This window comes from Vipera berus (assembly GCF_964194415.1).
Source record: "Vipera berus genome assembly, chromosome: 12".
In the NCBI taxonomy this organism is placed as follows: Eukaryota; Metazoa; Chordata; class Lepidosauria; order Squamata; family Viperidae; genus Vipera; species Vipera berus.
The window spans coordinates 18,435,862-18,463,362 of record NC_138215.1 but is presented as its reverse complement, the minus strand read 5'-3'; the positions used below and the strand labels follow the sequence as shown (position 1 = coordinate 18,463,362).

The following is a 27,501-nucleotide window of genomic DNA, read 5'->3' as shown; positions in this document are numbered from 1 at the left end:
CTGTTATTCGTCCCAGCTTCTGCCAACCTAGCAGTTCGAAAGCACGTAAAAATGCAAGTAGAAAAATAGGGACCACTACGGTGGGAAGGTCACAGTGTTCCGTGCGCCTTTGGAGTCTAGTCATGCCGGCCACATGACCACGGAGACGTCCTGGGACAAGCGCTGGCTCTTCGGCTTTGAAACGGAGATGAGCACCGGCCCCTAGAGTCGGAAACGACTAGCACGCATGTGCGGGGGAACCTTTACCTTTACCTTTTATCAGAACCACGATGGCATAAATCTTCTTTCTCCAGAGCGGGCGACAATATCAACATTTTAACGCTGCATTAGAAATGTAGACTTTCTCATTATGGAGTAATAGTCTCTGGTGGACACGTTTTAATTGAGTTTCTCGCTTTAAGACATAGAAAAGAGAGGGGAAACGCAGCCGCCTCCGCCTCCAATTAATTAGAGAGTAATAGATTTTTTCTCCCTTTCAGCCCCCTCCCACCTAATAATTCTCCGGGGAATCTAGTTATGATGAGATATTGGAATTGGAGGATACGCCATGGATCCCTTCGGGAGCGGGAAGTAGAAGGAAGGCGAGGGAAGATAACAAATGTTTCTTCCGAGAAATGCAGCCATTATGTGTAAGATAGATGCCTTCCAGTCAATTTTGACTCCTGCTGATTAGACGAAGGTGTAGATAGACCTTTTTGGGGGGTAATAGTATGCAGGTTTTATATTATTTGATTCGATTTGATTCGATTTGATTTCTACAGCTGCCCATCTCAACCGGTGTACATCGTAAAACATAAAAACAACTCAAACAATTAAAGGAGAACAAAATAAATATATCTTTAGAAGAGAATATTTGTTCCTTCAGGGTTGAATTGTGGGGTCCTTGGTGCTTCCTAAGCTTGGCGGCTTTCTTGCAGACGTTTCTTTACCTAACTAGGTAACATCATCAGTGCTAGAAGGGAGTGGGAGAGGAGGAGGAGGGTGGAGGAGGAAAAGAAGAGAAGGAGAAAGGAGGAGGAAGAGGAGGACAATTATGGGGTCCTTGGTGCTTTCTGAGCTTGGTTGTTTTCTTACAGACCCAACTAGGTAGCATCGTCTGTGCTAGAAGGGAGTGGGGCGTGTGCAGTGGAGGAGGAACAGGTGGAGGTGGGGTATTTAAAAGAGGGGTGGACTCCTCCTTCTGCAGAAAGAAGAAACTATGGGGAGATACCTTAATGGAAAGGATGAGACGAACATCTCCTGATGCCTTGGAATGGATGAGGACTGGACTGGAAGCTGTCTCCTGCCATGGGCAGGGGATTGGAGTAGGAGACTTCCAAGATCCCTTCCACTCCTATTATTCTATGTTCTGTGTACTATGAACAGTGGTGGATGGACAGAAGAGTCACCACACCAGAAGGTAGCAAACTCAAAAGGCCAGGGGAGGAGATGACAGGTGGCCTCATAAAAGTCGAAGATGGAGGAGGCCAAAAAGATGACCTTGATGTCTTCTCCAGCCTACCACATCTGCTGTCTGAGACACCCGAAACACTCACCCTCACGCAGAGCCAACAGATTGCTTTCCCTTCCCACATAAGCTGAACTAGCCTTTGTAGTCATTTTACAAAAAAGGAAAGCAGAGCAAGGGTTTTTTTTAAATCTATATGCTTTAGAATATATCGCCTATGTTAAGAGACGTTACTTCAATCCGAAGCAGCCAGTGAGTCAGGTTAAAGACTTTGTTTCATCTGTTATTCATCGGAGAGACAGACAATCTCTCCTTTTATTTACTCCTCCCCATCTGTGCTTTACAGCCTGGAGGAGACAGAGAAGGTGTGAATTTTTAAGTGAGTATGTACAAAGGAAGGGAAAAAATAAATAAGAAAGTGGGAGTGAAAATCTGCCATGGACCATGGATAGTATCTGAATCGGTTCGGTGGGCAATTTTAAATTTGATCATCGGAGGCTTTGCCAAGGCCGATGCTTCGATAACCTTCCAGAGCTGATTCGAATGGCCCACGTTCCTTGCCATCTCATATTTTGTTTCATGGCGAGTGGGTTTTTAATTAACCCAGTTGAATCATACTCAAACTCTTGGCTCTGTTTAATTGCTTGTAATCTTCCATTGGGCAAAATAGGGCATCATAGGATAACCATTTTTGAATTGATGTATCTGAATCAGGCTAACCTAACCCTAACCCTAACCCTAAGTGGAATTTTCCTCCAATGGGAGTTTCCCATGTATTTTACCAGGAAACATAGATAGGGCAGCCTAGAAAGGTAAGTGCCCTCCTAACCATACCCAAGCACTCCGAGTTTGTTGGCAATGTCCATTTTCCTGTATGGGTCCATGGTGACCCAACCCTAACCCTAAGTGGAATTTTCCTCCAATGGGATTTTCCCATGTATTTTACCAGGAAACATAGGTAGGGCAGCCTAGAAAGGTAAGTGCCCTCCTAACCATACCCAAGCACTCCGAGTTTGTTGGCAATGTCCATTTTCCTGTATGAGTTCACGGTGACCTAACCCTAACCCTAAGTGGAATTTTCCTCCAATGGGATTTTCCCATGTATTTTACCAGGAAACATAGATAGGGCAGCCTAGAAAAGTCACTGCCCTCCTAACCATAGCCAAGCACTCTGAATTTGTTGGCAATGTCCATTTTGCTCTCCGACTTCAATGTGACGTAACAACCCTATAGGGTCTCCTGCCTGAGCAGGGGGTTGGACTAGAAGACCTCCAAGCTCTGTTTAAATTCTGTTCTTCTCTTCTTCTATTATTCTGCTGTCACACACAGCCTGAGGTGTTTGGTGAGAAGGGCTGCTGCCCAGTTCAGTTAAACAAATACGTAAAATCTGTGTGTATCAATGAGGAGAAGAGAAAAACTCAATCAGTCTGAACCTTCGGTGGAAATCCAGAATATCAGGAATAAAATTTTCGGATGTCTTTTCCTTGAATGTTCCCCCGTCAGAGATAACACGAGCAGTTTATTTCCTTCCAGAAAGCTCAGTGCACACCAGAGGCCCCTTCCATTAAACAGAAAAAAACCAAACATTTCTCTTTTTTGGGTGAGGCCTGCAAAAAATCAACTCCTTCCCTCCCTCCCCCCCCCCCGCTTTGCTCCAACTCCTGCCAAATTGGAGGCAGGACTTTCTATTATTATTAATGTTTTTGGAATGCCTAACTCTGACTTCGCTCAACGCAATGTTTGTAGAGGTTTTCCTCCTGAAACATCGCAAGAGACAAAACAGGGGAGCTTGGAAAAAGGTAAAAAAACCAAGAGAAAAACATTCCTTTTCGTGTCTTAAGTTCTTTGTCATTAAATTGCTTATTTTCTGGGATGGCGCCTTCCCCCCCCCCCCAAAAAAAAGCTGGTTCTGATTTTCCTCGGATTTCAGTTCCTCTCCCTTGCCGAGTGAATCTGTTTTAGGGCCAGGGATTGTGAAACTGGGAGAAAGGAAACATCTGGGCTGATGGCGGGGGGGGGGGGTTTGCAGTAGTGTATTTGAGGGAGGAGGGTAATGGCTGCAAAAATTGGATGGAAGGGATAAGGACTGCTATTCCGGAGAGGAAAGGGAACGAAATGAGATTTGCTTTTTTGGGGGGTTCTACCAGAGAACAAACCAAACTTTGTAAAGCTTTTCTAGAGAAGACTCCAAACTGTGGTGGCTTCAATTAATGCCGAGAAAACAGCTCAATTGCAAGCGTGTTGAATGTGCCTCTCCGGATTTTGCTGTGAATTCCAGCTTTTGAGCAGCCGCTAAGCTCAGTAGTGAAAAATTCAAGAAGTTCTTCTCGTTGGTCCTCTAGAGAGATATTGAGGCCACCTTCCCCATCATCCGTTGCCGATCAGATGGGATGGATCCTCAGCACACCTGCGAAAAGCCAGCCTTTTAAACTATTCCTTGGTTTTGTGATTGTTCTGAGCTTAGGGGAGAGAAAAACAAAGGTGAAGCACAGGTTCTAGTTTTTCCAGGCACAGGCCAAGTGCTTAGGACTTGAACTGGAGATTAGGACTTGAGAGGATTCAGGGAAGGGCCTCTTACGGAATCAGATTTTAATTACAGCACCCTAGAAATCCAGGGTGCCAGGATGAAGACTCCTACCCAGCCTGCTCTTTCATTGAAACATATAAAGCAAAAGAATGCCAGAGCATTGATGCTGGTTGGTGCCACCCACTCCTCGTGAAGGCCTCTTTGAAAGGTAGAACTTAACATAACTTAAGAGAATAATGGAGTTGGAAAGGACCTTGGAGGTCTCCTTGTCCAACCCCTGCCACAAAGAAGCGGGGGTCAAACTATTCACCAAAGCACCAGAGGGAAGGAAGAGAAACAACGTTTGGAAAGTGACCAAAGAACAAGAAACAATGGATAGAAACAGATCAAAGAGAGAAGCAACCTGGAATTAAGGAGAAACTTCCTGACAGTGAGGACAATTAACCCGCAGAACAGCTTGCCTCCAGAAATCGTGGGTGCTCCATCACTGGAGGTTTTTAAGAAGAGACAGGACAGTCACTTGTCTGAGATGGTATAGGTTCTCCTACTTGAGTAGGGGGCTGGACTAGAAGACCTCCAAGGTCCCTTCCAGCTCTATTCTATTCTATTCTATTCTATTCTATTCTATTCTATTCTATTCTATTCTATTCTATTCTATTCTATTCTATTCTATTCTATTCTATTCTATTCTATTCTATTTCATTCTATTCTATTCTATTCTATTCTATTCTATTCTATTCTATTCTATTCTATTCTATTCTATTCTATTCTATTCTATTCTATTCTTTCAGACAAATAGCTGTCCAATCTCTTCTTAAAAATCTCCAGTGTTGGAGCACACACAACTTCTGGAGATAGTTTGAAGGTCATCAACAAAATATATTGCACTAGGGGAGCCATAATTTTTTGAAGGCGTGCATGGCAAGTCTCCAGTTCTACATCTGGGAAAGAAGACTTCTTCTTAAGCAGTCCACAGAAAACAATCCAGTTGTGTTAGTGGCAACCAAAATTTGTAACCTGAATTCCAGGATGTGGTTAAGAGAAAAACCATACAAGAAGACCTGAAATCCTGACTTTACTTTTACCTTTGAGCTGCCGAGTTCTATTCCCAAACTCCATGTATTGGGATAAGCTCAGAATGAGGTCACTGTCCTTGGGGAATGTGAAAGAAGAGAGTTATTGGAAAGGTGTTGTGGTGAGGTGTGGATGATCTACCAGAAAATCCTTCTTCTTTTAGCTATAAAGTCATCGTTTTTAGGCAAGGCACATCTTCAGCTAGACACATACTAATTGGCCGAAGATAACTTCTTCCCAACAGAATTGTGAGGTCAGCGTAGCAGTTCAACAAGATAACAAAAGAAGCACACTAATTTGGAATAGATTATGGCCGTGTTTCTCCATCTTGGTAACTATAAGATGTGTAGGCTTCAATTCTCAGAATTTGCTGGTTGGAAAATTCTGGGAGCTGAAGACAACACATCTTAAAGTTGCCAAGGTTGAGAAATGGGACTGCTTTCTTGAGTCTATGTGTTTACAGGGCTAAACCAGAGTTGATTAATTAAACAGCACAGGGTTGGATTCACACAACATGAAAATAATGTGGAAATAAACCTCATGAACTGACTCTTGAAATAAGACAACTGGTACAGGGAAATTATAAATTGGATGCTATGTTTCTTAAGCTTTATGTCTTGGCCTACACAGTCTATGCAAAGGACGTATTTCATAATAATTTTAAAAATGGGAGGATCTTTTCTTGATTAAAATTCAGTTGAAAGGTTGAAGGACATCCAGATAGGAAATAAATAGAAATGAGACTGATGTATATCTACGCAACGGACATTCCTAGAAGAGCTGGAGGGGACCTTGGAGGTCTTCCAGTCAAACCCCCTGCTTGACTGGAAGACCTTATACCATTCCAGACTGGTTGTCCATAAGCTGGCAATAAAAATAGTGTTCCTTGCTAGCTGCAATATATTTTTGATTGTCATAGTTTTCTAAGTGTTATCACTTCATCCATCCAGTGTTGCTGGAATGATTTTTTTGCAGACAAATTGAGGATGAATTTGCTTGTTACATACAATTGCTGGGCAGAAGTCTTGACACCAGATCTGTTAGATTACCCCACTCCAGATTGGTTCTCTCCACTCAAAAGAAAGTCCCATCAGGTGGTGCCTTTGTTCAATCTGAGGTGATACAACACAGCTATAGGCCAATGGTTGGGTTGAACTAGATCTCAGAAGTATGGAAGATAATCTCCACTGTTATTGTTTTACAGCTAAATGAGGAGAAAGCAATGGTTCCCTTCACCTGCTTGCTAACTGCACTGCTCTTTGTGGGGATCCAGAGCTGCCCGGAAGTCTGTCGGTGTGCAGCCAAGAAGAAATACGAGCGATATGTTGCAGACTGCTCTTACCAAGATCTCCAGATGGTTCCTCACGACTTCTCCTCCAACACCACCACCCTCACCCTGTCTGTCAACCACATTGCTTCATTGGGGGAAGAATCCTTTGCCAACACAGCAAAACTACAAGGTTTGTGGCTCTCCTACAATGAAATTGACACCATTGCTGAGGGCACCTTTGCTTTTTTGGTACACCTCCGAGCGCTTGATCTCAGTCACAATCAGATTATGAGATTCCCCTGGAGAGACCTATCCAACCTCACCTCTCTGCAACAGCTGAAGCTCAGCAACAACCATCTGGAGAAGATCCCACCTGAAGCCTTTCAGTCCCTTAAGGACCTTCGTTCTCTCTGGCTCAGTGACAATAGGCTGGCTACTCTCTCGGATGGGACCTTCAGTTCCATGCCTAAGTTAGCTCAGCTGCAAATCAACAACAACCCCTTTGACTGCACCTGTAAAATTTGGTGGTTAGATGGATGGCTACAGAGCACGCTGGTTTCACTTCCAGAGAAGAAGTCCATTACATGCGCTACTCCGGAGAAACAGAAAGGTCTCATTCTTGGGAGATCCTTGAAGCTGGACTGTGCTCCTCCATCAGTCCAGTTGGTCTATCATTCCAGCCTGGGTAATAGCAAGTTGAAGGATGGGCTTACCCTTCAATTGCACTGCAACGCCGTGGGTAAACCCCCACCAAAGATCAGGTGGAAAATCCAGACAGCTGATCAACATGTGGCCATTGATGGGCCCAACATTGAAAGAGAAGAGGATTTGTTGCTAGATCCTGCAAGCTCTTCACAGAGCAGAGGGCACTTTCTGGTCTTCAAAAATGGATCCATGGCTGTCACCAAATTCAGCAAGGCCAGTGAAGGCATGTATACGTGCCAGGCCTATAACGACGTTGGCTTTCATGAGGCCTCCATCCATGTGGCTTTGTCTGGCTCTGAGAAGCCCACCACTTTCCTCAAGAACCATCTCCAAGCCAGCAAGAACCCAAACAAAACTTGTGACATCAAAGAAGTCCTGATATCTGAAGAAAATGTGAAGTTTGTCTATTTGACTCCTACAGAGCCCAAGACGGTTTGCAATGGAGGAACTCAAAGCCCGCTGGGTTTTTGGAGTTTATCCCTGTTCTTCTTGCTTGCCCATGGCAGCTAAGACGTTTGCCATCTGGGATTGTGTAGAAAATCTGATTTCCTTCTACAGTATGGCCCACGGCAGCTTTTAGTTTAGGTCAAATTTTCACACTTCTGTTCTAGATCAAGAATCTTTGTTTGAACTGGGGCAGGTTTCCCCATATCCTCGAGTAAGAAAAGAAACAATGTGAGAAAAACAATGTAAGAAAAATAAAATAAAAATCCTGATAGGCAGCCCTTTGATCAGGCAAATCAGCTTTATGAGCTATATTTTTTTTAAAAGTCCCAACATCATCGTCGAAACAACTTCTTCATTAAATGCATCCTTCCAGCGTTTGACTTCCAGGAGGCCAGAAGAAGTACAGGAGGAGGAGGAGAAGAAGAAGCACACCTTCTCCAAGAGACTAACAGTGACGTTTCGTTTATTCTTCAACGTAGTAGACATCAGGTTTCTGTACTCTTTAATTACTCTACATTCACTAGGGGTGTGGTAGTCATCTGGGCAGGTCCTGAAATGGGAGCTGTTTTAAATTTAAAGGCGATGGGAGGTCATCCCTAGTTGGCCAAGGTAAGGAGAAGGAGACGCAAGTCCATAACTTGGCAGGAAGAGGGACACAACTATGTAGGATTTTCTCAATATAACCTATCAGAACTGGAGGGATTAAAACGCCCGAAATGTCTTTTTTTCTCTATCTTGTGCGTATATTTTGATTGTCCAGTTTCTTGTTCTCTATATTTATAACCTTTTAATTCCACTGAAGAATAGCCACCATCCATCTAGACAACCTGGAATAGTGTATTTGGGAATTTAAACAAGATAAAGAGGTCTGTTCAATGCATTTATACAAATTCTCCATCTCAAACACCACCCACCCCTAACATTCAAAAAGAACCCATTACTTACATTGGCAAAACCCTCAAAAAATCCCCATTTTGAGGACTACTCCGATCTCTGTTCTGCTTTTAACTTATGAGCCTACCATCCTTTGCTTTCTTTCTTGCTAAAAGTGAGCCCCTAAGATTGAGGGTGCGCCCAGCGCTTCAGGAGGCCTCGAAACCCAAGATGTATGAAAGGGCAACATTGACAGGTTTCCCATGTTAAAAACAAAACAAAACAGGAGGACACATGTTAAGGAACATCTTGTTATGCAGAGAAACAGACCAGCTTTGGATCAATTCCAAAACTTTGCATGGGTTTCATGCCCATCAAGGGTTGTTTGTCCTGAGGTGGGGTGGGGTGGGAAAGGAAGGGAGGGAGGGCAACTAAGCCTCTGTCATCTTCTAAGTCTACAAAAACGGTCAAGCTAGATGAACAAGGCCGAAAGAAGCATGGAGAAGAACTTGAAGAACCCCAAGATGAAAACTCGTGATGGAATCCACCTCCTGATCGGAGTCCGTTGTTTCCAAGAAAGCCTGCTGGTTCCATCAAGGCTTGGTGAGGCTGACTTTTGTCCCATTAGCTGTCGCATCCACAAGAGCCCCTTTGCGGTAGGGCAATAGGGAAGGGTTGTTGATGAGAGTATATGTCAGGTGCCATCGGACCCGGTTCTGTTGACCCTTTGATGCTTTGGGTGATGAACTGGTGGTCTTCATGAGTTTGATTCCTGTTGAGAAAAGAATCATGTTCAAACGGTGGTCTTCGACGGTTGTGTGGGGGTCAGCTTCAAGAAAATCAGCAAGGGCGTGCAGAAGAAGGAGAGAGTAAGTGGTGAGTATGATTTGATAGGTTTGTTTCATGCGATCTGATTCCAGGCTTTAAAAAAAACAAACCTGGTAAATTAGAGAAACAAGATTTTTAAAGCAGGATACAGATGTAGAAGAGAGATGAAGAAGAAAGCAAGGCAGTTATTATGATGATGATTCAGACTTATTTCTCTCGAGTGTTTAATACAGGTAGTCCCCAACTTACAGTAGTTCGTTTATTAGCGGTTCAAAGTGACAGCAGCACTAAAAAACGCGATTTATTACCGTTTTTCAGACGTACGACCGTTGCAGCATCCCCAGGGTCACATGATCAAAGTTCAGACCCTTGGCAACCGACACATATTTATGACGGTCGCAGTGTCCCGGGGTCATGTGATCCCCTTTTGCGACCTTCTGACAATGGGGAAGCCAGATTCGCTTAGCAACGGTGTTGCTAACTTAACAACTGCAGTGATTCACTTAATAACCCGTGGCAAGAAAGGACATAAAAGGGGGCCAAACTCAATAACTGTCTTGCTTAGCAGCAGAAATGTTGGGGCTCGGTTGCGATTGTAAGTCGAGGACTACCTGTTTACGTCTATCTCAAAGGAAAGCTTGGAGCGACTTTGGCAGCTGTCGGTCCATTTTTCTCCATCTGCCTGCTGCAGCTTTCCCCTCGTTCTGCTCCTGGACCTGGTCCTCGGCTGATCCCTTACCTTCTTCCACATCTCGGACCTGCAGGGTTTGCATATTTTGGGCGCTGTGCCAGCGGAGAAGCAAGAGGCAAAAGGCTTTCATTACTGGGTGGGATTGGCTGACCTCGATTTTCAAATATTGGCAGTAGGTACGGTAGCCTGCGAGAAAAGAGACGGAAGGGGGTGACGTTGGTGGAACACAAGGAAGAGGAGAAAGGGGAGAGGTTAAAATTGCAGCAAATTAGTCTAGACGTGTCCAAAGACACGACAGACAAGAAGACAAAGACATGAATGACAAAGGCACCTTGTGAAGACTCAACTTTGTTTCGTGTCTCTCCAGAAACAACTTTTAAGGCTGCCCATAGAGTTGAAAAAAGATTATATGATAAGTGTTTGTTAATGCAGGGGTCCCTAACCCCTGGTCCGCGGCATGCCAGCAACCGGTCCGCACAAACAAGCAAAGCCCCATCTGCAGGATGCAGGCAGCACACGAAACCACGCATCCTCCGGTCCACGGAAAAACCTCTCTCCACAGAACCGGTCCCTGGTGCCCAAAAGGTTGGGGACCTCTGATTTAATGTAGGTGTTCCATGGCGTCCTAACCCAGGGGTCCCCCACCCCCGGGCTGCGGCCTGTTTGAAACCGGGCCGTGTGAGCAGAGGCTGAGCGTGTGCATGCATGCAAAGCTCTCCTCACATGTGAAACTCCCCTCAGGCAAGTGGCGGCCGCTTGTGCGCAAAACTCCCTTGGCTCCATTTGTTGAGCTGCACACCCTTGCGCACGCCTGCCTACCAATCACAGGGAACTATCCCCTGTCCTTCCCTGCCAGGCTGCCAAGCCAGAAAGATTGGGGACCGCTGTCCTAACCTGTTTAACCTTAAGTCAGTCAGCTGTCCTAACCTCCCATAGACCAGGTTGGATGAGTTTGCATATTGCATTAGTCCCACAGATGCTTTCCCCAAAAGGCAACTGGACTGTTTTGTTTTTTCTTTAAAAACATTTTGCTTTTCATCCAAGAAGCTTCTTCAGTTCTGGATGAGAAGTGAAAGGTTTTCAAAGAAAAAAAAAACAAACGAAGAAAGTCCAGTTGCCTTTTATGAAAAACACTTTTGGGACAAGCATGACCTGCATGATTGACTCTCTGTGGACATTTTGCACTAGGTTGCAACCCAACAAATCTACATGGGCTTCATATGACTTATGAACAAAGATTTAGGCATCCTGAACAAAAGGGAAGGATGCAGCCAGGGCAAAAGAGGCTGGTTGTGTGTGTGTGTGTCTTGGATTCCTTACCTGGATCAAAACCCTCGACCTCACGGCCCAGTAGACTCCCATCCAGCTGGCAGAAATGAACAATGTTGTACAGCGCTGAGATCATCATTCTCCAGATTCCTGCCATTAACCCCAGGAGGACATTGATGGGGAAAAACATGTATGTCACAATGTAAAAGGCTCGCCTGCATAAGAGGGAAGCAGAGGCGGTCATGAGTAAAGCACACAAAAGCACACACACATATACACAAATGGGTTGCGATGATATAATGTTCAGGTAACATCAACACCGATGAGGATGGCTCTCTGTATTATGTAATTCCTTCTTGCCTAAAACATTTAAGTTGGTGGAAGTTTTTAGGAGTCGTCAGGATATCGGAAGGGTTGGAAGTAGAAAAAAAATCGGGCCAAACCGATCAGATCTGCTCCAGAAGATAAAACCTAAAAACTGTTGTTGTTAGCTGCAAAGTCGTGTCCGACCCATCGCGACCCCATGGACAGCGTTCCTCCAGGCCTTCCTGTCCTCTATCATCTTCTGGAGTCCATTTAAGCTCACGCCTGCTGCTTCAGTGACTCCATCCAGCCACCTCCTTCTCTGTCGTCCCCTTCTTCTCTTGCCCTCCATCTTTCCCAGCATGAGGCTCTTCTCCAGTGAGTCCTTCCTTCTCATTAGGTGGCCAAAGTATTTGAGTTTTAGCTTCAGGATCTGGCCTTCTAAAGAGCAGTCAGGGTTGATCTCTTCTAGGACTGACCGGTTTGATTGCCTTGCAGTCCAAGGGACTCGCAGGAGTCTTCTTCAGCACCAGAGTTCAAAGGCCTCCATTCTTTGGTGCTCAGCCTTTCTTGTGGTCCAACTTTCACAGCCGTACACTGCCAAACCTAAAGAAGGGCCTTCAATTTACAAGGAAGTAAAGGGTGACTGGCCATCCGAAAGAATTGGTGAAGGTCTGAACTGTTCAACAATGGAACAGGTGACTCAGGAGGTGGTGGACTCTGTTGGCTGGAGGTGTGTAAAAGTGAGGGTGATGGTCATCTATCAAGGGTCTTGTAGTATGGCATGGAGGTAATCGGGCCAGATGACCTGCAACGTCTTTCCCAACCTTCCCTTTTTGTTCATCTAAAATGTTGTGTATCTCAAAAAGAGCATTATCTGTTCCTATAAGTGGGCAGATGTTGCCAGTCTGAGTGGTCCATTCTGGACTTGATAGTCAGGTGGTCCAACATGGCCATCATTGATGCTTTCTTTTTCATCATTTTATCATCGTTCCTTGCAGAATTCCAGAACAGGCTACTAAGGATCTCAACCAGATGATCTCCAGATGATATACCAATCTACTTGGTATATTCTATGATGGATGGTTTTGAATAATCACCTGTTGGTCAACTCTCTGGGTAGACGGTCACGCTCCAGGAAGTAGTAGCGGACCAGCAGGTTCTGGGCGATGAATGAAACAACCAAGGTCAACCAGAAGGGCCTAGAGAAAACCAAAACAAGCCATCATTCGATGGATGAATATCCAAGTTTCTACAAGCAACAATTTCGGATATTGTGGTTGTTCTAGTCATCACACTAGAAACAAATGCAATGTTAGAGAAATGGGAAATGATTGTTCCCCGAGACCTAACAGTGACGTAAAGAAACATTAAATAGATAGAGCTAAGCTTGGCAGTTTTTAGTTCAGGGAGAAAAAATGTAGCTAGTTGAACATAAGGGTCTGGCTGGCAGATAAACCATGTTATTTTCCAAGCTTGGCTCTGTGGAACACTTACCACAAATTCAGCACAATTTTGAAAAGATGCATGTTGGTGCCAGACTGCAGTGGAACAACAACCAGGAAAGTGAAACACACGATGCAAATGAAGAAGACAATGTGTTGGATGAGCAGAGCTGGGACAGAGATAAAAATGCCCGGTGGGTTGCAAGGAAGATCACAGATGGACATCCGTTCTGATCTTCAGGGCCACCATCACCTCTTCCCAACAGCACCCTTTTCACTTTTCGGCCCAATTATTGCCCAGAAAGTGGAGTATAAGACCAGGAAAATAATAAAGACTCCCTCAACGCAAGCTTGACTCCAGGTGGCCATGAGGACACATCCATGCAGTTTTCTCGGCAGCAGTATGGATGTGGTTTGGCACGACCTTCTTCCAGCACATTCTTTTCAATTTACTACTCTCTATTCCCACCTTTGAAGGCGTGATTAGGGCTCCTCAGTTACCTAGGCACGCAAATGAGATCTGGAAACCCGTGAATTGCATCCAGCATACGAGAGATTGCTGAGAAGGTTGGAGTTTACAGGAACGATAGAAAACTTTTTCAACAGCCCCTTGGTAGAGACACCGGAGATTAGTCCTGAAATACAGGGAGAACATGTGATCAAGAGGAGGAGGAGGAGGAGGAGGAGGAGGAGGAGGATGGGCTTTGGACCTCTGAATCCTGGGAAGAAGCCTCACCTGTGGTTTCCCATGGACTTCAGTAACATGCAGAAGGTCACCAGGCAGGAGAGGACCAAGGATGAGATGAAGCACACTGCAAAACAGGAACCGGCAGAGAGGGATCTAGACAAAGGCTGTAGGATTCCTAAAAGCTTGCAGCTTTTTCACAAGATTGAAACAAAACCCACCCAGATCTCAGTCAGGGTCAGGCAAATGAGGTGCAAATCTAGCTATTTCTGATCTACAGCAGCCATAGCGTTCTACGTACTTTTCTAAATAGATGTTTCTATTTTTTTTCCATCTCTCAGAATCTGTAGAGTTATCTTCTTCAGCCTCTCTGGGTCCACCAGAATCTGCTCAGTATTGTAGCTGCATTATCCAACGACAGGCCCAGCCTCCTGATTGTAATTTACATGGAGGTTTGATACATGGTATGAGTTCTACTGTCTTTATAAAACCCCCATTTTTTTAAAAAAAAATTGCAATGCATTGATAATCTGCCCAAAGGCAAGCAGAGATATCAGCTATTGTGGACCTTTAGAAAAAGTATCTGCTCTGTCAGTTGCAGATGTTTTGTTTAAAGGGCCAAGTTAATAGTAACTCTGTTCCCCAAGGACGGTTGCAGGAATTGGGTATGTAGTTTAAAGAAGAGAAGGACCAGGGGTGACATGATGGCAGTCTTCCAATATCTCAGGGGCTGCCCCAAAGAAGAGGGAGTCAAGCTGTTCTCCAAAGCGCCCGAAGGCAGGATGAGAAGCAACGGATGGAAACTGATCAAGGAGAGAAGCAACCTGGAACTAAGGAGAAACTTCCTGAGTTAGAACAATTAACCAGTGGAACAGCCTGCCTCCAGAAGCTGTGAATGCTCCAACGCTGGAAGTTTTAAAGAAGGGACTGGACAGCCATTTATCTGGTGTAGGGTCTCCTGCTGGAGCAGGGGGTTGGACTAGATGATCTCCAAGATCCCTTCCAACTCCAATTCTGTTCTTTCCAAGAATGTTCCTTCAATTCTAGGCCTAGGAAGAACCAGGATATTGGGACAGGGAAGGGCTTAGTTTAGCTGGAGGTAACAGGAACAGCCGGCCATTGTGGGTTGTTGGGTTTGATGGCCCCTTCTATCCTTCTTTGTAGTTTCGTTGTGTCACAAGGCCTTCTGCTCCAGGCACCTGGTTCTCAGATGCCTTGACGAGTGCAAAATCAGCAGGCCTTTCTGCTGCCTCTCTGCGCTGCTTGTTTCTTAAAATCTGCCCCAACCTTTGACAGTTTCCTGATTACGTTTTTTAAAAACATCCCACACGTCTAGGCTCTTAAAAATTCCAGGAAGTTTTACAGACCATGAAACATCTCTGAAATTATTCTATTTTCACCAGGGATTTGTAAAGAATGCCTTGGCTCCTGTGTTCGGTTTAGCCTCAGTCCAGAGACCTATTTTAAGGCACGGATAACTAAAGCTCCTTCTTTCCAAGGAAGCAACAGGCACTCATTCAGAGCTGCAACAAAAGCACATCTGAGCACAAGTCGGTTTGCTGACATATCTAAGCCGGGATGATCTATGCACGGTCACTCATGCACTCGTGACCTCTCGACTAGACTACTGCAACGCTCTCTACATGGGGCTGCCCTTGAGGACCACCCGGAAGCTCCAACTGGTACAGAATGCAGCCGCGAGAGTTGTGTTGGGAGTCTCCCGATACTCCCACGTTACACCTTTGCTCCGTGAGCTGCATTGGTTGCCAGTTGCCTTCCGGGTGAGATTCAAGGTACTAGTAATGGTGTTCAAAGCCCTACATGCCAGGGGTCCGGAGTACCTGAGGGAACACCTGCTGCCGGCATCTACTTCCCTCCGCCCTGTGCGTTCCCACAGAGAGGGCCTCCTCAGGGTGCCACCGGTCAGAGAATGTCGACTGGTGGCCCCCAGGGGGAGGGCGTTCTCTGTGGGTGCACCGGAGCTATGGAATCAGCTACCGGTTGAGCTCCGGACGGCGCCCGACCTCCGCTCCTTTCGCCGCGAGCTAAAAAACATACTTTTTTGAACAAGCTGGCCTGGCCTGATGAGGGGATTGGGGGGGGTTTGTTATTGTTATTTTATTAGGTTTTAAAGATGTATTTTAGTATGTGGGCATTTATTTAATCTTGTTTTAACTTTTGTAATCTGTATTTTTATTCTTGCCCTGTTCACCGCCCTGAGTCCTTCGGGAGAAGGGCGGTATAGAAATATTATTAAATTAAATTAAAATTAAATATATTAAATATTAAAGACGTCGGAAGCTGTGATTCAGACCTCTGATCTGAAGGCAACTTGACTGAATCACCCCTTCTTTTCAATGGCGTTGCAGAATCAAATTGCAACATCATCAGTTGAAATGAAACTAAGCGTGCCTTCAAAGAGATTTCAAGAAGAACCAATGGACTTCTGTGCAGGCGTCCGACTTTTTTTTTTATAAAGACTGAATTGGATCTCCAAATCCATTTAGTTCACTTGCATGATCCAAAGAGACATTCTCAATCAAGCTGATTAGCTTGTCAAATGAAACTTGAATTGCATATTCAGAATAGATCTTGGGTGACGCTTGCAAAGGATGGGTCGTCCCACTGAGTTGGCTTCATTCTTCAAAAAATATCATTTTTTAGTATACAGTGGTGTCTTGGTACTTCACTGTTTTGAAACTCATCAGATTTGGTACTCAACACATTTTTACATGAAAATTCTGTCCCAGTACGCATCGTTTGTTTGGTGCTCAATACGCAAGTTAGAACTTGTCAGTGTCGGCTGCTTTGTGACTCACTACATTATTCCTTATGGGAAAGATTTGTTTGGCTCACATCATTTTTGGTAGTCATCATTCCTCTTGGAACACAGTTTTGGTCTCCACACTAAAAAAAAGGTGTTGAGACTCTAGAAAAAGTGCAGAGAAAAGCAACAAGGATAATTAGGGGACTGGAGACTAAAACCTATGAAGAACGGTTGCAGGAACTGGGCATGGCGAGTCTAGTGAAGAGAAGGAGCAGGAGAGACATGACAGCAGTCTTCCAATATTTGAGGGGCTATCACAGAGAGGAGGGGGTCAATCTATTTTCCAAAGCACCTGAAGGCTGGACAAGGAATAACGGATAGAAACAGATCAAGGAGAGATTCAACCTAGAAATAAGGAGAAATTTTCTGACAGTGAGAACAATCAACCAGTGGAACAGAAGTTGCCTTCAGAAGTTGTGGGAGCTTCATCACTGGAAGCTTTCGAAAAGAGACTGGACTGCCATGTGTCAGAAATGGTGTAGGACCTCCTGCTTGGGCAAGAGGTTGGACTAGGTGGCCTACAAGTGCCCTTCCAACTCCATTATTCTAATTCTAACCCATTAACACTGAGAACTGAGGTACCACTGTATATTTTTTATCTTGCTGGGGGAGGTGAGACAATCAAGAATAAGCAAGCACTGTCATTACTTGTTCCTTCTCAATATTGATCATTGAATTCCTTTTAAGCAGATGCCATCTTAGCCTGGTCTTGTTTTGAGTTCCTGGACCTAACTCTTGCCTTCTGCAAGAACCCTCTTCATTCCAGCTGCAGTTGGCCAAGCACTGAAATGGACACTCTTGTCCAAGATTGAAGAAACATACCTTCCAGTGACCAGATGTAGTGCTTAGCCGTTGCCAACTCTTTGTCTCCGGGAATACTGGCAGGGTTTTTGGAAGGAATTATACCAAACTGGACAAAGAGTGCTGTCATTTCTTTTGTCATCCCAGCTCTTATGATCTGGATGTTGGGGATGAAGGATGCAAGTAGAAGAAGGGCCACCTGCAGACCAGGAGAGCAACAGATGAGGCTGGTCCTACCACAGGTGGGCAGGTTGAGAAGAAACTGTGGTGTACTTTACCTGGTAGACAGCTAACACAGCCATGGCTAGAGAGAGGGCCAGCTTCAGTGGGATCTGGAAACCTGCAATCACAAAACCAGGGCTACATATCAAGAAGCATATTCTGATGGGTAGAACATGAGCCCATGGTCTATGGAGATTCTCAGTCATCCAGGTCATAGTTATTCTTGGATGAGAAGCGAAACATCTTCAAAGAAAAACAAGAAAGTCCAGTTGCCTCGTGAAAAAGCATCTTTGGGATGAACCTGTGGTCTTTCAAAAATTTGCTAGCTAAATTTTGCCCATTGGGGATGTCGCTAGGGTTAGTGAGACTTGAAGCACAACAGACTCAGAAGACAAATTAGCTCAGTCCATGGATTGTGTTGAAAAATAGTCCCATAATGAGAAGGAGAAAGTCAAAGAGATACAGAACTTCTCTGTAGCTCATTGCTTCAGAACATATGTGGCAGTCTTGAAGATGTAGATGTTCTGGAGATCTTTTCAGAACAACCACCAAAATAGAATGGCAGTACAAAACAAGCTAGCCTAAGTCCATCCAATATCTCCTAAGAACCTACTGGAAAATATATAAATATATTTTATATAAAGATATATATAAATGCAGTACCTTTCTGGGGTGTGTATACAAATGTACGCAAGTAGGATTGGAGACTCGAAAGCCTTCTTGGCTTCACTCCATTGATGCTGAAAGAAGAAGTTCAGAAGGTCTGCCATAAATACAAGGCCGGTCCTCACCAACCCCTTGTTTTGGGATCTTCCAGTTCTTGGGTGGTCAAATTGAGGTCTCACCTTTTCTTGGGTATTCTTTTAGTCAGGATGTGCTTCAAATAGTCTTCATAATAGCTGCTTCCTGGAACCTTCCAGCAAACAAGGAAATACTCGAGATGAGATTCCAACAATTGGGGGGCTTCTCTTAATCCATGAAATCAACCCTCTTCCCCTTCCAGACTTTGCCCTCTCCTCCCTCCTTTCCTTGCAGCTTCCTAAAAACAGAAATGCGGTCGCAGAAGATTAGATTTACAGAAGAGAATATTTACAGCTTGGGGTTGATCAGGGTGCCCTCTGAGCTTGGTTGTTTTCTTGCAGATGTTTCATTACCCAGCTAGGTAACCTCATCAGTTCTAGAAGGGAGAGGGGTTTGCAGAGTGAAAGAGGAGGACTATGGGGTCCTTGGTGCTCTCTGAATGTGGCTGTTTTTTTGCAGACATTTAATTACCTAACTGGGTAATGTCATTAGTGCTAGAAGGTAGTGGGGCTCGGCGAGTGTAGGAGAAGCAAAGGGAGGGGGCAGGAGGAAGAGGAGGAAGAGGAGAAGAAAGAGGAGGAGGAGGAGAAAGAGATGGACTGTAGAGTCTTTGATGCTCTCTGAACTTGGTTGTTTTCTTGCAGATGTTTCATTAGCCAACTAGGTAGCGTCATCAGTGTGAGTGAGTTTGGGGTTTGCTTCCTGTTGATATTCAGTAGCTCGGCCTGCATCCAGCATCCAACAACCAATACCCAGATAAGCAGGGATTAACACCAGACAAATAATCAATCGAGCAGAAAACAATAACCTCATTGTCACTGAAGAGAAAACCATATCCCCACCAATACTTAAAGAAGAAGTTACCGGTACTATGTATAAACACGGAACAAGTCACACTCACTACACTGATGAAGTTACCTAATTGAGCAATGAAACATCTGCAAGGAAACCACCTTGCTCTCAGAGAGCACCAAGGATGTCTATGGAGATTTTCAGTCCTCCAGGTCATGGTTATCCCAAAGATGCTTTTTCAAGAGGTGACTGGACTTTCTTATTTTTCTTGAAGATGTTTCGCTTGTCATTCAAGAAGCTTCTTCAGCTCTGACTGGATGGTGGGGAATGGATTTATGCTCCTTGCAGACAGCTGGTCATTTGCCTTCTTTTAGAGAGTTATTGAGGCCACTTGGAGGTTTATCTATCTCCTCAGGGTCACCGGAGTGGTGCAAGTGGGCGTGGAGCCTTCTTGGAACTGCTGAAAGGACTCTGTTGTAGACTGGAGATAGAGGGTGTTGGATTCCCCCCCCCCCGGCCTCTGTTGAGAGAGGGCTGTTCAATTTTCAAAGATGGCCTCTTTGACCCCTCTCTCAAACCAGCCAGAGCTGAAGAAGCTTCCTTGATGAGAAGCAAAACATCTTCAAAGAAAAACAAGAAAACCCAGTTGCCTCCTGAAAAAGCATCTTTGGGACAAGGACCCCACAGTTAGGAAATTGCTATTCTACACCGACATGGTTGCAAAGCTGCCTCTCCTGGCTGTTTCTCCTATGTTCTCCCTGTGCTTTTTAGCAAGTAAATAGAATGAAAGAAATAGGCCTGGTTCCTGCCACCCATTAAAAATGTCTCGCATAATTTCCATCTGCTCCGCGAGTCGAGATAACAGTTGCAAAAGTGCTAATTACATGGCAGCGCAGATGCCCCATCACACCTGGCGCGAAAGGAGAAGAACGGCGTTGTCATTCTGAGAATTGTGACGAAAAGAGAGAGATGGCTGGGTACACAGTGAGAAAAAAAGAAACATATCCCTTTCCTCTCAGGATCCTATATAAACGGGTTGGAATTGGTGAAACCTGAAAATCACATGCAAATTTCCAAACAGGGGCACCAAGCATTCCTCTGGCTATTGTTGGTTTGCAAAGCAGGGATTTCTTACACAACCGTCCCAGGGGATTACAACACCGTTGTGCCAACAAGCCACTGTACAAGCTGTACAATAAGGCATCAGTTCTCCTCAGAACATTAAGACTCAAATCTTCTCGGGCTGAGAAGCTGGGTTGACACAAATTAATCAATGAGAGGTCATTCAGAAAAAAGCAGATTTTTTTTTAAACCCATGGCTCTCTTTTCCTACATTTTGGATGTACTTCATACCGGTACTTCCTGACTTACAACCATTTGTTTAGTAACCAAAGTTACGACGGCATCAAAAAAAGCGAGTTATGACCCTAACCGTTGCAGCATCCCCGTGGTCACGTGATCAGAATCCAGACACTGTGAGCAACCGGCTCACATTTATGATGGCTGCCGTGTCCCAGGGGATCCCGCGATCCCTTTTGGTGACCTGCTGACAAGCAAAGTCAATGGGGAAAGCCAGATTCGCTTAACAACCGTGCTATTCACTTAACAATGCAGTGATTCACACTTAACAACCGGGGCAAGAAAAATTCCATGGCTAAGCAAGGCCGTTGTTAAGGCGTCCTGGCCAATTTTACATTCTTTTTTGCCATGGATGTTAAGCAAACCTGGCCCTTGTTAACTGAACATGCAGTCGTTAAGCGAACTCAGCTTTCCCCCATTGACTTTGTGTCAACATCCAGCACGAGAATCCAAATAAATCCCCCCCGGATCATTTCATTCCGAAATTCTTACTGTTTATTGAATACACGGCAGGGTATTGCTGAAGTAAAATTCACTCTGAGGTTCCCAGACTCTTTTAGAAAGCCAGCTGGGGAGGCTGCAAACGGTGGCCATGTGACCCCGGGATGTTGCAAGTGTGAAAACTGCTTGTAAATCACATTTTTTCCAGTGCCTTTGAAAGTCTGAACAGTCTCCAAACGAATAAGTATAAGTCGAGGATTGCCTGTGTAAAGTAATATTTAAGAACAGGAAAACCCTCTATGAGATCAATTGGGGAAAATGAAAGCTGGTGGTCTCTTCTTATTGTGGCTTATTGTAGCAACTTTTTGAGCTTGAGAGGGCAATGCCAAGAGAGGTTACCTTCTCTGCCGCCATCTTGGCGTCCCCTTTGAAGCTCTCGGCCAGTTTCACGGGGTACCAAAGGCTCAGCATGGCGAGGCACAGAATGATAGGAAGGTAAGAAAGCAGGGAATAATATCTGTAAATCTGAAAAGAAAGGGTAAGGAAAAAAAACCACAATAAAGAAGCTATCACTGAGACTCAGAAGATGAATTGTATCTCGGTCACAATCCCTCAATGGCTAATATTACACTGGGAAATATTTCCAGAACCAGGGATTGTGGTTTATGGACCAGAATTCTCTGCCACAGCAACTGATTGGTGGATGAATTAAAAGAGTGAGTTGGTCCCTTTTTGCTAAGTCCTCTGTGAATTGCTTTGAGGGGCAAGACCAGGAGCAAAGAGAGTGGATTAATTGCTCTCCACCCCTTCTACAGATCTTCTGGAACTCCCAGAGGGTGTTCTTGACCTCTTTCATCCTTGTGCCTTTGGAGAGACTCAGAATAAGCTTTTGTGTGAATTAGAAGCTGTGCACCTAATTGCTTTCTGCCATCATCTCTGGGTGCTGTGAACACACTGCAGTTGATGGGAAATCCATTTTGCTACTCCTGTAATTCAAAGCATCCACTTTGTCCAATGTATGGATAATGAATGATTCCTGGTCTGAAATCCACCTGGGAAGAGCCCCATGCCATATCTATTCCTGAGAATTTGCTTCCAAGTTAGCTCCTTCCTCATTCTTCTGGGACCTATCCTCACCTTTAGCTTGCAGCGGTGGTGTCCTAAAATCTACCTAGCCGAGTTAGGCAAACATAAGTAATAAACAGCCATGGACCTTCTGAAGCATCATGATCAAAACATGCATGCAACTGTGGCCCCAGATTACTATCCCCCAGCTCTAAGTATGGCCTTCAGAACTTCTCCAGAAGTTGTCCCCAGGATGTTCTTCTGAATATGATAAAGGCAGAAATGGTTTTACTTGGGGAGTCACTATTAACTGCTTCAAATTAGTAGATTTTGATTTTTTGGCCCAACCACATTGATAAAAATCCAAAATTGGAGTCCCAAAGTTCTCCAGAACCTTGATATATCATACGGGCAGAAAGTCTCCAGGCTTCACATGAGAGAGCTGTTCCTCTAGTTGGCTCCTGCCCGGTTTCTCCCCATCAGCATCCTTCTCTGTCTTTACCTTGGGTGACTGAGGACATTCCACCTTCTGCCAGATGTAGAGCACACAGTGACACCAGGACAGCAGGCAGCCAAGCAGGTACCCAACTCTGTGTTGGACAGTAGCGCATGCAAGTAAGGGATAGTAGAAGGCAGGGTAATAGAATAAAGCCAGCATCTTCCAGTACTCTAGAGAAAGAAATCAAGGAGAAGAGAAGGCCCAACATTAAGAACCCAAGTATTTCTGCAGAAAGTCATGGGCACAATGCAAATGGACGGGTGGGTAGGATTGCCATGACCTCTGCTAAAGGGACTTTATCAGATTTCCCATAGGAGACAATTTATGGGACATTTACTTGAACAATAATGGCTGTTGGCTAACAGACCTTGGACTGATCTTCTCCTTAGGTCAGGAGACCTAAGGAGCCATCCAAGGGAATTCTGGGAGTTGAAGTCCATATCTCTTAAAGTTGCCAAGTTTGGGAAACCTTGCCTTAGGCAAAACCAGGAAATTACCTAACAAGGCAGAAATGGCAGGCTTTCTACTGAACCCTTTGTTTGTTCTTCTTGCTCTTAGCTAAAATGGTTTTTAAAAACCAGAGCTGGGTCCATTCGAAGTCCTCTTTCACCTAAAACCATGGTGGAGGAAGGCAGTATCTTTTATTAAGGTCAATCGGCATGGGTCAAAAGCAAGTTAGCAGTTTTTCTATGCCCACTTCTGTTGCTTTCTCTCCAGGAGAAAGGAAGATATAAATTTGCTTTGATCCACTGAGGTATTTCTAATGTTCTTGTGAAGGAGTTGACTTACTGGATTAGACACTACTCTTAACCACAACTCTTAATTATGGTATGTCTGGGAAGCAGCCAATCTTAGCCCATGTTAGAAGCTCCAGGATGGTTACTGATGTTCTGGGTGAGGTGGACGTATTTTGTCCTCCGTATTCTTTCGCTACTACAGAATGACAAATTCAATGGACCTTGGAGGCCATGAACGTCTTCCAAAAATTTAATCATCCACAAAAAAAAAGATTATGGTCCTCATTTTCTATCAACCTAGGTGCTATCGACCAACCTTGGACCATGGCTCCCAAAATTCTTAGCCAACACGGCTAACTTGAAAGACGGAGGATGTGATCCAATGCATTGAGGATGCCTGTTTGGAGAAGATCCCCTCTTCACATTGGAGACCCTCTGAGATTACCTCGATTCTGTGTGGAAGAGTTGGAGATGAAAGGCAGGGGGTCATTGTCCAACAACAGGACACACAGTGAAGAGAAGAGAATGCCAAAGACTGCAATAGCCAATCCTTTGTTCTGCGTTTCTTCCAAGAAATTCATAGGGCTGGGCAAGCCGACAGTCAGGATGCCAGAGGGAGAATAAGCAAAACAAAACAAACAAAAGAAAAATCAGTTCTAGGAATGGAATGCCTCTGCAGGAACGTTTTGAGAGGCGAAGGGTTCCCAAGGCCCCCCAGCACCAACGAGTGACTACCTCAATAGTCCAGGTGCTCCATTCCAGAAATCTGGGTGGAGTTTCTTCCTTTTCACCAACAGCGAGAGAACCAAGAGTATAACCAGCTGGAAGACAAGATCCCTTGTGTTTACACACCCCGATTCCTTACACCAATGAAGTTATCCCTCTGCTCTTAGGGATGGCAAACCAAGACCAAATAAAAACAAAGACAACATAGATTGCATTTCTAAGGTCCTCCACCCACCTAATGACCCAGACATCTATCTATCTATCTATCTATCTATCTATCTATCTATCTATCTATCTATCTATCTATCTATCTATCTATCTATCTATCTATCTATCTATCTATCTATCTATCTATCTATCTATCTATCTATCTATCTATCTATCTAATCTATCTATGAAATTATATAAAGGTAAAGGTTCCCCTGCACATGCGTGCTAGTCGTTTCCAACTCTAGGGGCCGGTGCTCATCTCCGTTTCAAAGCCGAAGAGCCAGCGCTTGTCCGAGGACGTCTCCGTGGTCATGTGGCCGGCATGACTAGACGCCAAAGGCGCACGGAACGCTGTGACCTTCCCACCGGAGTGGTCCCTATTTTTCTACTTGCATTTTTATGTGCTTTCGAACTGCTAGGTTGGCAGAAGCTGGGACGAGTAACAGGCGCTCACTCTGCTACGCGGCACTCAGGATTCGACCGGCCAAACTGCCGACCATCTGATTGACAAGCTCAGCATCCTAACCCACTGAGCCACCGCGTCCCTTATGAAAAAGTACATGGCCATTCAACTCATGGTGACTCTGACAGTGAAACACTCCAAATATGAAATCCAACAAGCACCCATCCCCTTGATGGCAACAATCAAACCACTGGATGGGCTCCCAATCACCCTGGGCCTGCTGGCAAAAAAGGGAGTGGGGTTTGCGGAGAGGAGCAGGAGCAGGAGCGGCAGGAGGAGGAGAGGCAGGAGGAGGACTGTGGGGTTCTTGGTGCTCTCTGGGCCTGGTTGTTTTGTTGCAGACATTTCATTACCATACTAGGTAACATCATCACTGCATAAATATATACAACACTAAGTAAAATGGTTGCTATGGACGTTAATATAGATGGGAAACGGGGCCCTTAGCACACTCGGGGCCTCAGACCTGGGATGATGTTATCCAGTTTGGTAATCAAACATTTGCAAAAAGACAACCAAGCTCAGAGATCACCTGACTTTACAAAAAAAACACCAAAGCCCAGGAAAAAAAAATTCTGATTTTTCCTCTCTAGTTTTTCTCATTCTTTGCTTTCCATAACTTCACATCCCGATTTGAAGTTTCTGTTCGTGGATTTGATTTTGTTTCAATTACAAATTCTTCCATAGCCCCCAAATGGCCAAGAGCATTTAAAAATATATATATAAAATGGCTTTATTCCCAGCCATCTTTTTGATTGGGCCATCTGCCATATTGCATATAGGGATTTTGCAGTGTTTAAAACACAGTCCTAAACTTTCTCAAAACTGTAAACCATATCGGTCCAAAACTCCTTTTCCACCAGCTGAACATTTCAGCAGCTGTCAACAAAGGATATTAAAGTGTGTGTGTGTGGGGGGGGGGTAACCCCACAATTTCACTACGCATAAAACATTGGCAGCAATTCTTTACAGCTGCTCACGGTGGGGAGATAGTTGTTATGGCAACACAAACAAAGTCAGGCAAAGAAACCTTGAACTGCCAAATTTGGCGGAAGAAATACTATACCGTTAACTCTTGCACAATCTGGGCTTAGCCTACTTCACAGGGCTGTTGTGAAGATCAAAACTATGAAGCGGTGGTGATGATAGCAGTCAAAAGAGTCCAAAATGTGTGAGCCAGCCAGTCAGAAAAATTGAATAAACCTAGACTAGACTGTCACAACAACTAACTTTGGCTTATGCCTTCCTTCCTTCCTTCCTTCCTTCCTTCCTTCCTTCCTTCCTTCCTTCCTCCCTTCCTCCCTCCCTCCCTCCCTCCCTTCCACATGAATGTGGTTTCTGACGTCCTTAAATTAATACTTTCCTTAAGCTCACTGAGTATAATTTACATTCTTGGTTAAATAAAGTTAGATATTTGCAGCTAAAGTATAGTATCAAATTAATGGTCTCTTCCAGTGTTTCTCAATCTTGGCAGCTTGGAGACGGGGGGGGGGGGGAGACTTCCAGAATTCCCCAGAATTTCCCTTGGCTGGCTGGGGAATTCTGGGAGTTGAAGTTGACACCTCTTCAAGTTATCAAGTTGAGAAACCATGGTCTGTTTCATGGATTGGCAGATCACCGATTCCAATCAGCTTCACAAATGTTGTGTAAGATATTTTGGATACTATTCCTTTCTCTATAAGTCCTGTTCCCTCTTACCTCTTTGCGAAGTGACCCAGGAAGGCTAAAGCCTCATTTGCAAACTTGTTTTCCCCCCCCCTAAGATACTTACAGAAATGGGAGCCATGCTGCAGTGATAAAGATCAAAAGGGATAGTCAGTTGGCAATCAGGGATAATGTCTGAAGCCATGCTGCAAGAAAGCATCACAACCATTTAAAAGAGCACCTGGTTCAGAAAACAACATTTTGAGAGCTGTAAAATCTAGACCAACATCATTTGACAACATTGTCTTAGGACAGGGGAAAAAAATATCTCTTTTATCTTTTCATTCTATCCAAGTAAGGAAAATAAATGTTTTTTTCCCCAGAGTTTTCCCCCCTCCCAGTTCCTCAACGAAACTAACTCACTTAAAATAGTGGCTTAAAAATAGACGTTAATTGTGCCACTTTCACAGAAAGCATAGAAAACTAAAAGGAATAATTTTAGCAACCCAAAGCAACCCCAAAGCTCATAAAGCCAAAAGGCTTGACTGAGAGCAAAGATTAAGAGCTTTAATATGTATCACATGGTTAGTTGGATTTACGAAGACGGAGTGCCATGGAAATGTAACTGAAGGTGCTTATTAAAATGAATCCAAGCAAGCAACAGATTTTCTAACACAGGACTGCTTTTGTGGTGCCCTGATAATTTAAAAAGAAGTGCGTTTTAGGGTTTTTGAAATGACTTTCCCCTGTTAAAATCCAGCAAGAACTACCTCCCAGAGAACACAGGATGTTAGTTTATCAGCCCTGTGGGAAAAACAGCCCAGTTCTTTGTATGACTTTTCAACAAGAGTCGAAAGCTTCTGAGTTGGCCAAGCTTGAATCTGGATAAAGTTACAGCCACTGAAGAAAGCTTCTGAATTAAAAGAAAAAAAAAAGGGGGGGGACATCTCACCTCTCTTGCTAGACCAACTTCCTGTAAAATGGGGGGGGGGATAGCTCGTTTCCTGCAATCTGTCGTTCCCTCTCAGAATATACCCAGGCTAACTGGTGAGGTTTTCTGGAAAAAGTTTTGGAGATCCCTCAAGGGCAAATATCTAAGGGTGGTAAGGGCTTGAGAAGGAACTCTGGTGCACCAGTGTGTTGCATGTTAAATTCTTCTGAAGGATATGTTTGAAGGCAAGGTCCCAAAGCAAGCAAAAATTTAGGAACGGACATTAGCTCAAAATGCAGGATCGGCCAACCGTTCAGAAAGACTGTGTTGCTTAAGAGAAGTTCAACTACGACAGGAAGGCTTTCAAAATTCTTTCTGGCCCCGAAGGATGCAATATCTAGCTTGAATGAGAAGAATCA

General features: G+C 44.5%; 2 protein-coding genes across 2 annotated transcripts; one reads left to right on the top strand and one right to left on the bottom strand.

Moving 5' to 3' along the window:
• Positions 1-3,183: 3,183 nt before the first annotated feature.
• Positions 3,184-8,177, top strand: LOC308673760 (immunoglobulin superfamily containing leucine-rich repeat protein-like; the record flags this gene model as incomplete). The annotated part of the gene is made up of 2 exons (XM_081337707.1): positions 3,184-3,246; positions 6,253-8,177. 2 exons carry the CDS (start codon positions 3,184-3,186, stop codon positions 7,531-7,533), a joined length of 1,344 nt encoding a protein of 447 aa, XP_081193833.1. The 3' UTR covers positions 7,534-8,177.
• A 759-nt stretch (positions 8,178-8,936) lies between these two features.
• On the bottom strand, positions 8,937-26,356 carry STRA6 (signaling receptor and transporter of retinol STRA6; the record flags this gene model as incomplete). Its single annotated transcript, XM_081337030.1, has 16 exons — positions 8,937-9,115; positions 9,911-10,048; positions 11,183-11,346; positions 12,535-12,636; positions 12,932-13,049; positions 13,381-13,514; positions 13,616-13,691; positions 17,214-17,391; positions 17,471-17,532; positions 18,078-18,154; positions 18,260-18,327; positions 21,207-21,332; positions 22,375-22,541; positions 23,554-23,693; positions 23,844-23,929; positions 26,279-26,356. 16 exons carry the CDS (start codon positions 26,354-26,356, stop codon positions 8,937-8,939), a joined length of 1,893 nt encoding a protein of 630 aa, XP_081193156.1.
• Between the last annotated feature and the right edge of the window lie 1,145 nt (positions 26,357-27,501).